Source organism: Lepidochelys kempii, chromosome 3 (genome assembly GCF_965140265.1).
Source record: "Lepidochelys kempii isolate rLepKem1 chromosome 3, rLepKem1.hap2, whole genome shotgun sequence".
Taxonomy (NCBI): domain Eukaryota; kingdom Metazoa; phylum Chordata; order Testudines; family Cheloniidae; genus Lepidochelys; species Lepidochelys kempii.
The window spans coordinates 63953884-63966687 of record NC_133258.1 but is presented as its reverse complement, the minus strand read 5'-3'; the positions used below and the strand labels follow the sequence as shown (position 1 = coordinate 63966687).

Here is a 12804-nt window from a genome sequence, read left to right as displayed (position 1 = left end):
TAAGAGGAGGAAGTTAACCCCAAAATCCTGAAGAAATTTCCTCTCTGGGCACTGCATATTGTCTATTTGAAATTCCTCCTGCTGTTTAAAGTGGATGTGTTATTCTTCATTTTTTGAGCTATACTGAAGTGAAAAGTTGCTGCACATTGTTAAATGGCTGCAAAATTTCATCCCTGAACTCTCTACAGTGAATGAAGTTATCTATACATCTGGTTGTTGTTTCTCATGAAAGGCACAGTCATCTTGAATTTTTCAAAATATGCTTATTACTAAACAATTCCATTTTCTGGTAGCACACCCTTGAAACTGTTCATTCTGCATTTTTATATAAAAAAAATCCTTTACATTCTGGATATATTACTTACATTGACACTTGTTTTTTTTTCTATACTGTTTGGGTTTTTTCACCTGTCACAGTTCCGTTCATTTCTGTAGCATGCCAGATTGCTTTGAGGGTATTAAGATGCTCCCAGCTCACTGTTTTTGTGGGAATGGGGTATTTTTATGTAAGTACAGCAAGTTAAATAACATAGTCCAAGATAAATATTCAACAGGAAATTTGAGAATGCCTCAGGAGTACAAGTCAGAAAATGTCCTTTTTCATTCAGCTGAGTGAGAATTAATTCACATCTAGTGTTACACGCCATAATTTGTGTTCATTATTTTTTTCACCACATTGTCTTTGTTTAAACAAAACAATGGGAACACGGTGAATAGGCCCCTATTGCTATGGTTTTAATATCTTGTTTACTTGTTGCCCATTGAAAGGTGAACATCTTCAAAGATGTTGCTAACATTTATTTTTTTCCACCTAATTCAGTGGATTTTAACTTTCCATTTTCTTTTACATGAAGGTAGAATTCCTACAGTTCCAGATATAGCTTCTCAAGCAGCTCAGATTCAAATGTGATAGAACTGATCATACAAAAGAAGTGTCACTGATAGGCAGGAGTGGATTTAAAATCAGAGCAATAGTTAAAATATCAGTGCTAAATTAGAACCTGATATTGCAAGCAATTCCCTGGGAGTACATTTCTGCAGCTGAGTTGAGCTCCATTGACATCAATGAGGCTGCATGCAGGCTCAGGGTTTTACCTGTACAAAGTTGCTGGGAGGATCAGGATATAAATTAGCACTGAGATCAACTCAAACTATGTCTACACTACGAAATTAGGTCGAATTTATAGAAGTTGCTTTTTTTAAAATCGGTTTTATATATTCGAGTGTGTGTGTCCCCACAGAAAATGCTCTAAGTGCATTAAGTGCATTAACTCGGCGGAGCGCTTCCACAGTACCGAGGCAAGCGTCGACTTCTGGAGCGTTGCACTGTGGGTAGCTATCCCACAGTTCCCGCAGTCTCCGCTGCCCATTGGAATTCTGGGTTGATATCCCAATGCCTGATGGGGCTAAAACATTGTCGCGGGTGGTTCTGGGTACATATTGTCAGGACCCCGTTCCCACCCTCCCTCCCCCCGTGAAAGCAAGGGCAGACAATCATTTCGCGCCTTTTTTGTCTGCTGCCAGCCAAAGATGTAAAGGATAGATGGAGTGGGTCAGAACAAGAAATAGACCAGATTTGTTTTGTACTCATTTTCCTCCTCCCCGTCTAGATCACACTGCAGTCAGTCACAGAGAAGGCGCAGCGAGGTTAATCTAGCCATGTATCAATCAGAGGCCAGGCTAACCTCCTTGTTCCAATAACAACGATAACTTTGGTGCACCATTTCTTATTGGAACCCTCCGTGCAGTCCTGCCTGAAATACTCCTTGATGTACAGGCACACCCTTTGTTGATTTTAGCTCCCTGAAGCCAACCCTGTAAGCCGTGTCGTCAGTCGCCCCTCCCTCCGTCAGAGCAACGGCAGACAATCGTTCCGCGCCTTTTTTCTGTGCGGACGCCATACCAAGGCAAGCATGGAGGCCGCTGAGCTCATTTTGGCAATTAGGAGCACATCAACCACCACACGCATTATCCAGCAGTATATGCAGCACCAGAACATGGCAACGCGATACCGGGCGAGGAGACGACGTCAGCGCGGTCCCGTGAGTGATCAGGACATGGACACAGATTTCTCTGAAAGCATGGGCCCTGCCAATGCATGCATCATGGTGCTAATGGGGCAGGTTCATGCTGTGGAACGCCGATTCTGGGCTCGGGAAACAAGCACAGACTGGTGGGACCGCATAGTGTTGCAGGTCTGGGACGATTCCCAGTGGCTGCGAAACTTTCGCATGCGTAAGGGCACTTTCATGGAACTTTGTGACTTGCTTTCCCCTGCCCTGAAGTGCATGAATACCAGGATGAGAGCAGCCCTCACAGTTGAGAAGCGAGTGGCGATAGCCCTGTGGAAGCTTGCAACGCCAGACAGCTACCGGTCAGTTGGGAATCAATTTGGAGTGGGCAAATCTACTGTGGGGGCTGCTGTGATGCAAGTAGCTCACGCAATCAAAGATCTGCTGATATCAAGGGTAGTGACCCTGGGAAATGTGCAGGTCATAGTGGATGGCTTTGCTGCAATGGGATTCCCTAACTGTGGTGGGGCTATAGACGGAACCCATATCCCTATCTTGGCACCAGAGCACCAAGCCGGCGAGTACATAAACCGCAAGGGGTACTTTTCGATAGTGCTGCAAGCTCTGGTGGATCACAAGGGACGTTTCACCAACATCAACGTGGGATGGCCGGGAAAGGTGCATGATGCTCGCATCTTCAGGAACTCTGGTCTGTTTCAAAAGCTGCAGGAAGGGACTTTCTTCCCAGACCAGAAAATAACTGTTGGGGATGTTGAAATGCCTATATGTATCCTTGGGGACCCAGCCTACCCCTTAATGCCATGGCTCATGAAGCCGTACACAGGCAGCCTGGACAGTGGTCAGGAGCTGTTCAACTACAGGCTGAGCAAGTGCAGAATGGTGGTAGAATGTGCATTTGGACGTTTAAAGGCGCGCTGGCGCAGTTTACTGACTCGCTTAGACCTCAGCGAAACCAATATTCCCACTGTTATTACTGCTTGCTGTGTGCTCCACAATATCTGTGAGAGTAAGGGGGAGACGTTTATGGCGGGGTGGGAGATTGAGGCAAATCGCCTGGCTGCTGGTTACGCGCAGCCAGACACCAGGGCGGTTAGAAGAGCTCAGGAGGGCGCGGTACGCATCAGAGAAGCTTTGAAAACCAGTTTCATGACTGGCCAGGCTACAGTGTGAAAGTTCTGTTTGTTTCTCCTTGATGAAACCCCCCGCCCCTTGGTTCACTCTACTTCCCTGTAAGCTAACCACCCTCCCCTCCTCCCTTTAATCACCGCTTGCAGAGGCAATAAAGTCATTGCTGCTTCACAGTCATGCATTCGTTATTCATTCATCACACAAATAGGGAGATGACTACCAAGGTATCCCAGGAGGGGTGGTGGAGGAGGGAAGGAAAATGCCACACAGCACTTTAAGCACAGCACTTTAAAAGTTTACAACTTTAAAATTTATTGAATGACAGCCTTCTTTTTTTTTGGGCAATCCTCTGTTGTGGAGTGGCTGGTTGGCCGGAGGCCCCCCCACCGCGTTCTTGGGCATCTGGGTGTGGAGGCTATGGAACTTGGGGAGGAGGGCGGTTGGTTACAGAGGGGCAGCAGTGGCAGTCTGTGCTCCAGCTGCCTTTGCTGCAGCTCAACCATACACTGGAGCATTCTGGTTTGGTCCTGCAGCAGCCTCAGCATTGAATCCTGCCTCCTCTCATCACGCTGCCGCCACATTTGAGCTTCAGCCCTGTCTTCAGCCCGCCACTTACTCTCTTCAGCCCGCCACTTACTCTCTTCAGCCCTCCACCTCTCCTCCCGGTCATTTTGTGCTTTCCTGCACTCTGACATTATTTGCCTCCACGCATTCGTCTGTGCTCTGTCAGTGTGGGAGGACAGCATGAGCTCGGAGAACATTTCATCGCGAGTGCGTTTTTTCTTCTTTCTAAGCTTCACTAGCCTCTGGGAAGGAGAAGATCCTGTGATCATTGAAACACATGCAGCTGGTGGAGAAAAAAAAAGGGACAGCGGTATTTAAAAAGACACATTTTATAAAACAGTCGCTACAGTCTTTCAGGGTAAACCTTGCTGTTAACATTACATACATAGCACATGTGCTTTCGTTACAAGGTCGCATTTTGCCTCCTCCCACCGCGTGGCTACCCCCTCAACCTTCCCCCCTCCCTGTGGCTAACAGCGGGGAACATTTCTGTTCAGCCACAGGCAAACAGCCCAGCAGGAATGGGCTATACTGAGTGTCCCTGAAGAAAAGCACCCTATTTCAACCAGGTGACCATGAATTATATCTCACTCTCCTGAGGATAACACAGAGAGATAAAGAACGGATTTTGGTTGAATGCCAGCAAACATACACTGCAATGCTTTGTTCTACAGTGATTCCCGAGTATGTGTTACTGGCCTGGAGTGATAAAAGTGTCCTACCATGAAGGACGAAATAAGGCTGCCCTCCCCAGAAACCTTTTGCAAAGGCTTTAGGACTACATCTAGGAGAACCGCAAATGCCAGGGCAAAGTAATCCTTTCACATGCTTGCTTTTAAACCATGTATAGCATTTTAAAAGGTACACTCACCAGAGGTCCCTTCTCCGCCTGCTGGGTCCAGGAGGCAGCCTTGGGTGGGTTCGGGGGGTACTGGCTCCAGGTCTAGGGTGAGAAACAGTTCCTGGCTGTCGGGAAAACCGGTTTCTCCGCTTGCTTGCTGTGAGCTATCTACAACCTCCTCCTCCTCCTCATCTTCTTTGTCCCCAAAACCTGCTTCCGTATTGCCTCCATCTCCATTGAAGGAGTCAAACAACACGGCTGGGGTAGTGGTGGCTGAACCCCCTAAAATGGCATGCAGCTCATCATAGAAGCGGCATGTCTGGGGCTCTGACCCAGAGCGGCTGTTCGCCTCTCTGGTTTTCTGGTAGGCTTGCCTCAGCTCCTTCAGTTTCACGCGGCACTGCTTCGGGTCCCTGTTATGGCCTCTGTCCTTCATGCCCTGGGAGATTTTCACAAAGGTTTTGGCATTTCGAAAACTGGAACGGAGTTCTGATAGCACGGATTCCTCTCCCCAAACAGCGATCAGATCCCGTACCTCCCGTTCGGTCCATGCTGGAGCTCTTTTGTGATTCTGGGACTCCATCATGGTCACCTGTGCTGATGAGCTCTGCATGGTCACCTGCAGCTTGCCACGCTGGCCAAACAGGAAATGAGATTCAAAAGTTCGCGGTTCTTTTCCTGTCTACCTGGCCAGTGCATCTGAGTTGAGAGTGCTGTCCAGAGCGGTCAGAATGGAGCACTCTGGGATAGCTCCCGGAGGCCAATACCATCGAATTGTGTCCACAGTACCCCAAATTCGAGCTGGGAACGTCGATTTAAGCGCTAATCCACTTGTCAGGGGTGGAGTAAGGAAATCGATTTTAAGAGCCCTTTAAGTCGAAATAAAGGGCTTCACTGTGTGGACGGGTGCAGGTTTAAATCGATTTAACGTTGCTAAATTCGACCTAAAGTCCTAGTGTAGACCAGGGCTATGTGTAAATGCAGAGTAATGTGCTACTCCAGATGAGAAATGGAGGCAGAACCTAGTTCTACACTTGATAGATTTTGGCAGGTCAGAGCTCTAAATATGGATATTGCAGTGCTTGACCAAAAAGAAAGGGGATTAACGAAGAATGTCAAGCACTCCACACTGGCCTGCCTTTGCTACTATTGAAGCCATAGATTTTAACAGGAGCAGAGTTTGGCTAATGCTGAGTGCTTTCCAAAACTCCACCCTATGTCTGTAGTCCATTGGTCACCTAACTGAGGTAAGTGAAAACTCCTGTTTCAGTGTATTGACTTTAAGAAAATTGCTTCAATGGAGTAACTGTGATAAGTGAAATTACAATTGGAATTAGGTTGAGTGCCAAATAGTTCTGCTCAAGGTCTATATTTTTAATTACTATAGCTGCTTTACAAGGGGACTTCCTTTACCAGGGGACTTTCCATTGTAAATATGTGTAAATCTTTTGTGGCCAAATAATAAAAACAAATTAATCCAATTAACTCTTCAAAATGTAGATCTTGACATGATTTAAGGAAAAAATATGGGAAAACAAAACTGTTCAAAGGCACTTGACCTGTTATAGTCTCACTGCTCTCCAGCATTGGAGACTGACTGCATTTTGAGGGAGCTCTGTTTGCTTAGTTGTGTTATGAGTCTGATAAGCATTACTCTAAATATGTGGTGTTGTACGTCTCCAGCATATACGGTCGTAAAAGACCATTTGAGCATGTTTTGGCTAATGTTATGTAGTGGTACAAAGTTAACCCAAACTTTTTTCTGGAAAAAAATCCTCAAGGCAGGCTGCTGAAGGTCCATCTTCCTTTCTCCTCTCTTCTCTTATGCAGGCAGCCCAGTCGTCATGGATGGTGGCTGAGGCAGCAACCGGAGGCACTAAATTTTTCATGGGAGACCCTTTCCCCAGGATGACAGATGCACTGGAAGCATGGTATTGCACTGAAAACAGAACTTCTCTATGGGTTTTTCAGGGATACTTAGCATTTGTTACTGTGAAATAGGTATTACTTAGTTTGAGTTTATTGATTAGTATAAATACTCTAAGAAGTTAATCGATGCTGTTTACTACAAGGACCTAACATTTTGTAGAGCAAGCAGGATGACACTGGTGCAGGTCTTCAGTGACACACCGGAAAGAGGAGCGTGCACTTTCTCTGCTTGATTTCCCTCAGTAGGTACCCACTGTGCAAGACAATTTTAATTAACTGAGTAGGTTAATTAAGTCATCCTTTTCTGATGAAAGAATGCTGGCTTTGTTTATCATTTATCATAGTAAGAATGCTTCTAGTTTGGTTTGCCTTTCTATCTGGCGAGTCATTCCTGTTTTCCTTTTTGCTTAGGTTGTCGTTTCCTTTTGCAGGACACAATGTTTGGCACCAAGAACCTGACTATTTTACAGAATTGCGTCTTGTCGAGCCCCTTGCAGCTGTGTGTAAAAGTGCTGGCAAATCGTGGTCGTCGTGTTGCACACTCGTTTCACCCAGGTGTAACTTATTAGAGAAGTGGCAGGATAGTGGCGAGTCAAATCCCTGAGAGAGTGCCAGGTTTAAGTCCTACACCAGTGGGACAAAGCTCCATGCAGACGCTTAACACTTTCAAAATGTCTGTAGGAGTTAAGAACTTATTCCAGAATCTTACCAATCTTTTATGTAAGAAGCAATTAAGTACCTGACTGGAGCTTAACTGATTGCTAAAGTGGATGTTTGTGTACAGACAGAAGCAATGGGATTAAATTTCCTGTTTAAAAGCGAAGAAAACATTTGATAGAAGTAGAGCTGTCAAGAGATTTAAAAAATTAATGACGATTAATTGCACTGTTAAACAATAATAGAATACCATTTATTTAAATAGTTTTTGATATTTTCTACATTTTCAAATGTATTGATTTCAATTACAACACAGAATTTAAAGTGTACAGTGCTCACTTTATATTGTTGTTTTTATTACAAATATTTGCACTGTAAAAAACAAAAGAAATAGTATTTTTCAATTTACCTCATACAAGTACTGTAGCTGTAGTGCAATCTCTTTATCATGAAAGCTGAACTTACAAATGTAGAATTATGTACAAAAAAATAACTGCACTCAAAACTAAAACAATGTAAAACTTTAGAGCCTACAAGTCCACTCAGTCCTACTTCGTGTTCATTCAATCGCTCAAACAAGTTTGTTTATGTTTGCAGGAGATAATGCTGTCCACTTCTTGTTTACAATGTCACCTGAAAATAAGAACAGGCATTCACAGCCAGCATCACAAGATATTACGTGCCAGATACTGTAAAGATTCATATGTCTCTTCATGCTTCAACCACCATTCCAGAGGACTTGCGTCCATGCCGAAGATGGGTTCTGCTCGATAACAATCCATAGCAGTGCAGAACAACGCACGTTCATTTTCATTATCTGAGTCAGATGCTACTAGCAGAAGGTTGATTTTATTTTTTGGTGGTTCTGGTTCTGAACTTTCTGCATTGGAGTGTTGCTCTTTTAACTCTTCCGAAGTCATGCTCCACACCCCATCCCGCTCAGCTTTTGGAAGGCACTCCAGATTCTTAAACCTTGGGTCGAGTGCTGTAGCTATCTTTCGAAATCTCACATTGGTACCTTCTTTGTGTTTTGTCAAATCTGCAGTGAAAGTGTTCTTAAAACGAACAACATGTGCTTGGTCATTATCCGAGACTGCTATAACATGAAATATATGGCAGAATGTGGGTAAAACAGAGCAGGAGACATACAATTCTCCCCCAAGGAGTTCAGTCACAAATTTAATTATCACATTGTTTAACAATCATCATCAGCATGGAAGCATGTCCTCTAGAATGGTGGCCGAAGCATGAAGGGACATATGAATGTTTACCATATCTGGCACGTAAATACCTTGCAATGCTGGCTACAAAAGTGCCATGTGAATGCTTGTTCTCACTTTCAGGTGACATTGTAAATCATAAGTGGGCAGTATTATCTCCCGTAAATGTAAACAAAATTGTTTGTCTTAGCAATTGGCTGAACAAGAAGTAGGACTGAGTGGACTTGTAGGCTCTAAAGTTTCATATTGTTTTGTTTTTGAATGCAGCTATGTAACAAAAAAAATCTACGTTTGTAAGTTACACTTTCACGATAAAGAGATTGCACTTGTATGAGGTGAACTGAAAAATACTGTTTCTTTAGTTTATAATTTTTACAGAGCAAATATTTGTAATAAAAAAAATATAAAGTGAGTACTGTACACTTTGTATTCTATGTTGTAATTGAAATCAACATATTTGAAAATGTAGAAAAACATCCAAAAATATTTAATAAATTTCAAATGGTATTCTATTGTTTAGCAGTGCGATTGATCGCAATTACTTTTTTTGAGTTAATTGCGTGAGTTAACTGCAATTAATCGACAGCCCTAGATAGAAGAGGTATCAGGTTATTTTCTCCCCCTTCAAACTAAATCAGCTATAGAAAGCTATGGTTGCCTGAGGGCAGGAATAGGTTATGTTCTTTCGGAAAGGGGTTGGCCTGCCCAGATCAAGTGCTACATAAAGGGACACCACTATAGGTGCCAACTCCGTGGGTGCTACAAGGCTCAAGCACCCACAAAAAAATAGGGGGTGCTCAGACTATGGCCCCATCCCTGCTCAGCCTCTTCCCCCGTGACCCTCCCCAGGCTGTGCCTCTTCCTGTCCCCATCCTCCTCTTCCCCTGAGGCCCCCACCACTTGCTTCTCTCTGCCTCTCGCCTTCACACTCTTAAGGCAGAAAGAGGAAGCAAGGAGCAAGCGGGAGGCATTCAGGGGAGAGGAGCAAGCAGCGGGCAGGAGCATGCCTGAGGGGAGGGAAGAGGCAGAGTGGGGGCAGTGCCTCAGGGGAAGAAACTGAGCGGGATCAGAGTACCCACCATCAAAAACAAAAGTCAGCACCTGCATAGGTGCCAACTTCTCATGGCACCAGTGGGGACTTGCGCCCCCACCCCTGCCCCGCCCCCATTCCAACCCCATTCCAAGTCCTCGCCCCCCTCCCAGCCCCTATTGGACCCCTCCCAAAATCCCTGCCTCCTCCCCTGAGCGCGCCGCGTTCCCCTTCCCTCCTAGCGATTGTCCCGTGAAACAGCTGTTTCGTGGAGGCAGGGGGGAAAAGCGGGCATGCGGTGCACTCGCAGAGGAGACGGAGGTAAGCTGAGGCACGGGGGCGGGGCAGGGAGCTGCCGGTGGGTGCAGAGCACCCACCAATTTTTCCCCATGGGTGCTCCAGCCGATGATGATACAGATGATACTGATGATGATACAGATCTCCTCATAAGGAAGAATTTGGAAAAAATCCTGATTGCAGCTGGATATAAATTGCTAAAGCAGAAAAGGCTGATCCTGATACTTCACCTCATGCTAAACCTGGATGCTGAAAGAAAAGGACCCAGAGGAGGGCTTGCAACTGAGATGTTCTTCAGAGTCACCAGGGAATCATCAAATTGTACCCTGCCTTTGATATAGCTAAGCTACACCTGTTTATGCTGGTTTATTATGAAAGCTTCATTTATCCTATCTTTTGCATGACTGTAGATCACAGCATATATATGTCTACACTGCAGCATCCCAGCATGGGAGACTGGGCTAGCTACCCAAGCTCAGACCAAGGGGGTTGGGTGGCCTTGAGAACCTGAGCTACCACTTGAGCTGCAACAGCCATGTACTATTTTTATTATGTTAGTTCAAGCCCCGCTAGCACGAATCTGTCTGCCTGTGCTAGGAGGCTCGCTTCCCAGCTGCAGTGTAGACAACCCCTTAAGAAGAGATGGAACCAGCCCCGCCTGTGCCAGAACTCATTAGCTGCTTCCCATCTTCAGGGGAATTAAAAGAGTCAGGTGATAGTTTAATGGACACCTGGGCCTCATACGAGGGCTGAGAGAGAGCAGTCTGATGCATAGAGAGAGCATAGATGCAGGGTGTGGGTAGGCACCTGTAGAAGGCCCTGAGCCAGGATCAGCAGAAGTCTGAGTATTCCAGGAGAACCAGGGTGGGGCCTAGTGTTCTAGTAGCCTAGAAATGGGCTGAGAAGAGGGTGGGCTGAAGAGAAGCCCACAAAGGGAAGAACTTTGGGTCTTTTTAGTTGGACTTTTGTTACTGGAAGGGCCAAGCCACATCTCCAGGACAGACCTGTTTGTGGAAAGTCAAGGAGTCTAACCTTGGGGGAGGAAACTGAGGCAGGGAGTTCAGGCAGTCCCATACTCGGCAGATAAGGGGTGCTGCAGGGTAGCCCCGCTCTATGACAGTGTAATACTGAGAACCTGAAAGTTCCTTACTATGACTGACCTCAAGTGCATACCACCTCAAATAAGTTATCCATAGCACTGACCCTTAGTTTTCTATACTTTAGTGGAAGGTCAACATAATGATATATTAGTATAAAATGTAGCTGCACTAGTGGGAACATAATAAAGACTCCTTTGTGCTGCTGTGTAGCTGAGACCAGAAGCAAGATAACACTGAGTAAGGGAAATCAATAGAATGTAAAAATAGTTTCTCACAGGTCAGCTCATTAAGGATGCTAAAACAACACGGAACAACTGGCTCCCATTATTTTATTCACTTTAATTTTTTCAGAAGCTGCATCACATTTGCTTAATTAGCATTGGCATGAAAAATGGTCGCAGACATACTTTGCTAATATGCTGTACAATAATAGAGCCGTGAGAGCAAAGAAACACCACCTGGCAAACATACCATTTTATCTCCGTCAAACTTCAACTCCCACTGACTTCACCTGGAATTGCTGGTGTTCAGCACCTCTGAAAATTGAGACAGAGGTAAAAACTCAGTGAGGTCTCCAGATTTGGCTCTGAGTTCAGATACAAACAGGGCTTAAATTTTCATGCACTCTTTCCCAGTGCCCCTCATTTCTTGTCTCTACCCCGCATTTGGGCCTCCGAACGGGAGCGGGGAAAGAAGTGAGGGGCTCTAGGAACCAGTGTATGAGAATTTTCAGCCCCACAGGTTTCAAAATATTTACTGGAGCTCTGCTCTGGATGTAAGCCCTGGATAACAGAATATTTTGTTGTCCTTGGGAGTGCTGTGATTATGAGTCTATCCTTACATCTGGAACTATAACTTACTTTGCCTTCTGCCCCATATGGCCTGCAGCCCATGTGATATGCTTGTTCACATGTAGCAACACTGAACTGCAGTGTGCATCCAGTAACCTTCTTTTAACCCCAGATGGGTGTCTGCACATGTCTTTTTAACCATATCTATTGTGAAATCTGACATACGGCATTTACAATATATCTGGTCTTTTGTTATCACTTTAATCTGTGATTTTTTCTTTTAACCTAACCTTTCTCTGTGCTCTTTCTGGTGACAGGGAGAATAGACTCTTTATTCCCACCGTCCCCCCACGTCTACATTTTAATGATCAAAGCAGCTAGAGTTCAGTTAATATGATGATCTGAGATGGCATTTTCGGACTGCACTAGTGATTTTTAAATTCTTTACTAATTATATCTTTCTCTGGAAAACATTCCATGTCTCAGTTTAATATCCATTTGTGGTTTATAGCAGAATTATAATGGCTTTCCAGAGCTACTGCTAATAAGACTGGAGTCAGATTGTTGCTGTTGGTCATGCAATAGACTAAGAAGGCTGGCATTTCTAGTATCATCTTCTCTTGTCCACAATAATGAATGAATGAAGTAGGCAGATATTTGCCGACTTGTTGAAAATCTGAACCTACCCTGGTTTTTGGGAGGAGATATTACAAATCTGATTGAAACAGCCCCACTAGATAACTGTAGTAGAACAATGAGGAGTCCTTGTGGCACCTTAGAGACCAACACTTTTATTTAGGCATAAGCTTTCATGGGCTAAAACCCCACTTAATCAGATACGTGGAGTGGAAAATGGCAAACAGTCACATCCTCCAGTTAATCTACTTGTACTTAGTTCAACCCATCAGGACTCCTCCTCAGCAAATGTCCATGAAAAATATGGATTTTGTAATGTGTCTGGAAAGTTATAAATTGAGGCTCTAATGGACCAAATTATCATCATTGCGAATTTCAAGGAGATATAGTTTACTTGGAAATAGAGCACAAAATGGAGCACGTTCCACAAGAAAAGACCTTTCATGGAGAACACTCTGATCGCTCCCTCTTAAACCTCCACTGAGGGTCTCCTCCACCTCCAAGATGACTGCTTTTTAGTGGTGGCTCAGTGATTTATATGTAAAATGAGTATGCTTGTAAAGCATTTTGGGCTCATT

General features: G+C 44.7%; 1 protein-coding gene across 1 annotated transcript; it reads right to left on the bottom strand.

Moving 5' to 3' along the window:
• Positions 1 to 3405: 3405 nt before the first annotated feature.
• On the bottom strand, positions 3406 to 5305 carry LOC140908172 (uncharacterized). The gene is made up of 2 exons (XM_073335132.1): positions 4597 to 5305; positions 3406 to 4008 (listed from the first exon to the last, which is right to left on the bottom strand). Exons 1-2 carry the CDS (start codon positions 5177 to 5179, stop codon positions 3473 to 3475), a joined length of 1119 nt encoding a protein of 372 aa, XP_073191233.1. The 5' UTR covers positions 5180 to 5305; the 3' UTR covers positions 3406 to 3472.
• Between the last annotated feature and the right edge of the window lie 7499 nt (positions 5306 to 12804).

Bases quoted from the DNA above. Each gene is read 5' to 3' on its own strand.
- LOC140908172 (XM_073335132.1), bottom strand. From the start codon at position 5,179: ATGCAGAGCTCATCAGCACAGGTGACCATGATGGAGTCCCAGAATCAC. The intron at 4,009-4,596 runs GTGAGTGTACCT...TTTCTCCACCAG, and splicing joins AGGCGGAGAAGGGACCTCTG to CTGCATGTGTTTCAATGATC.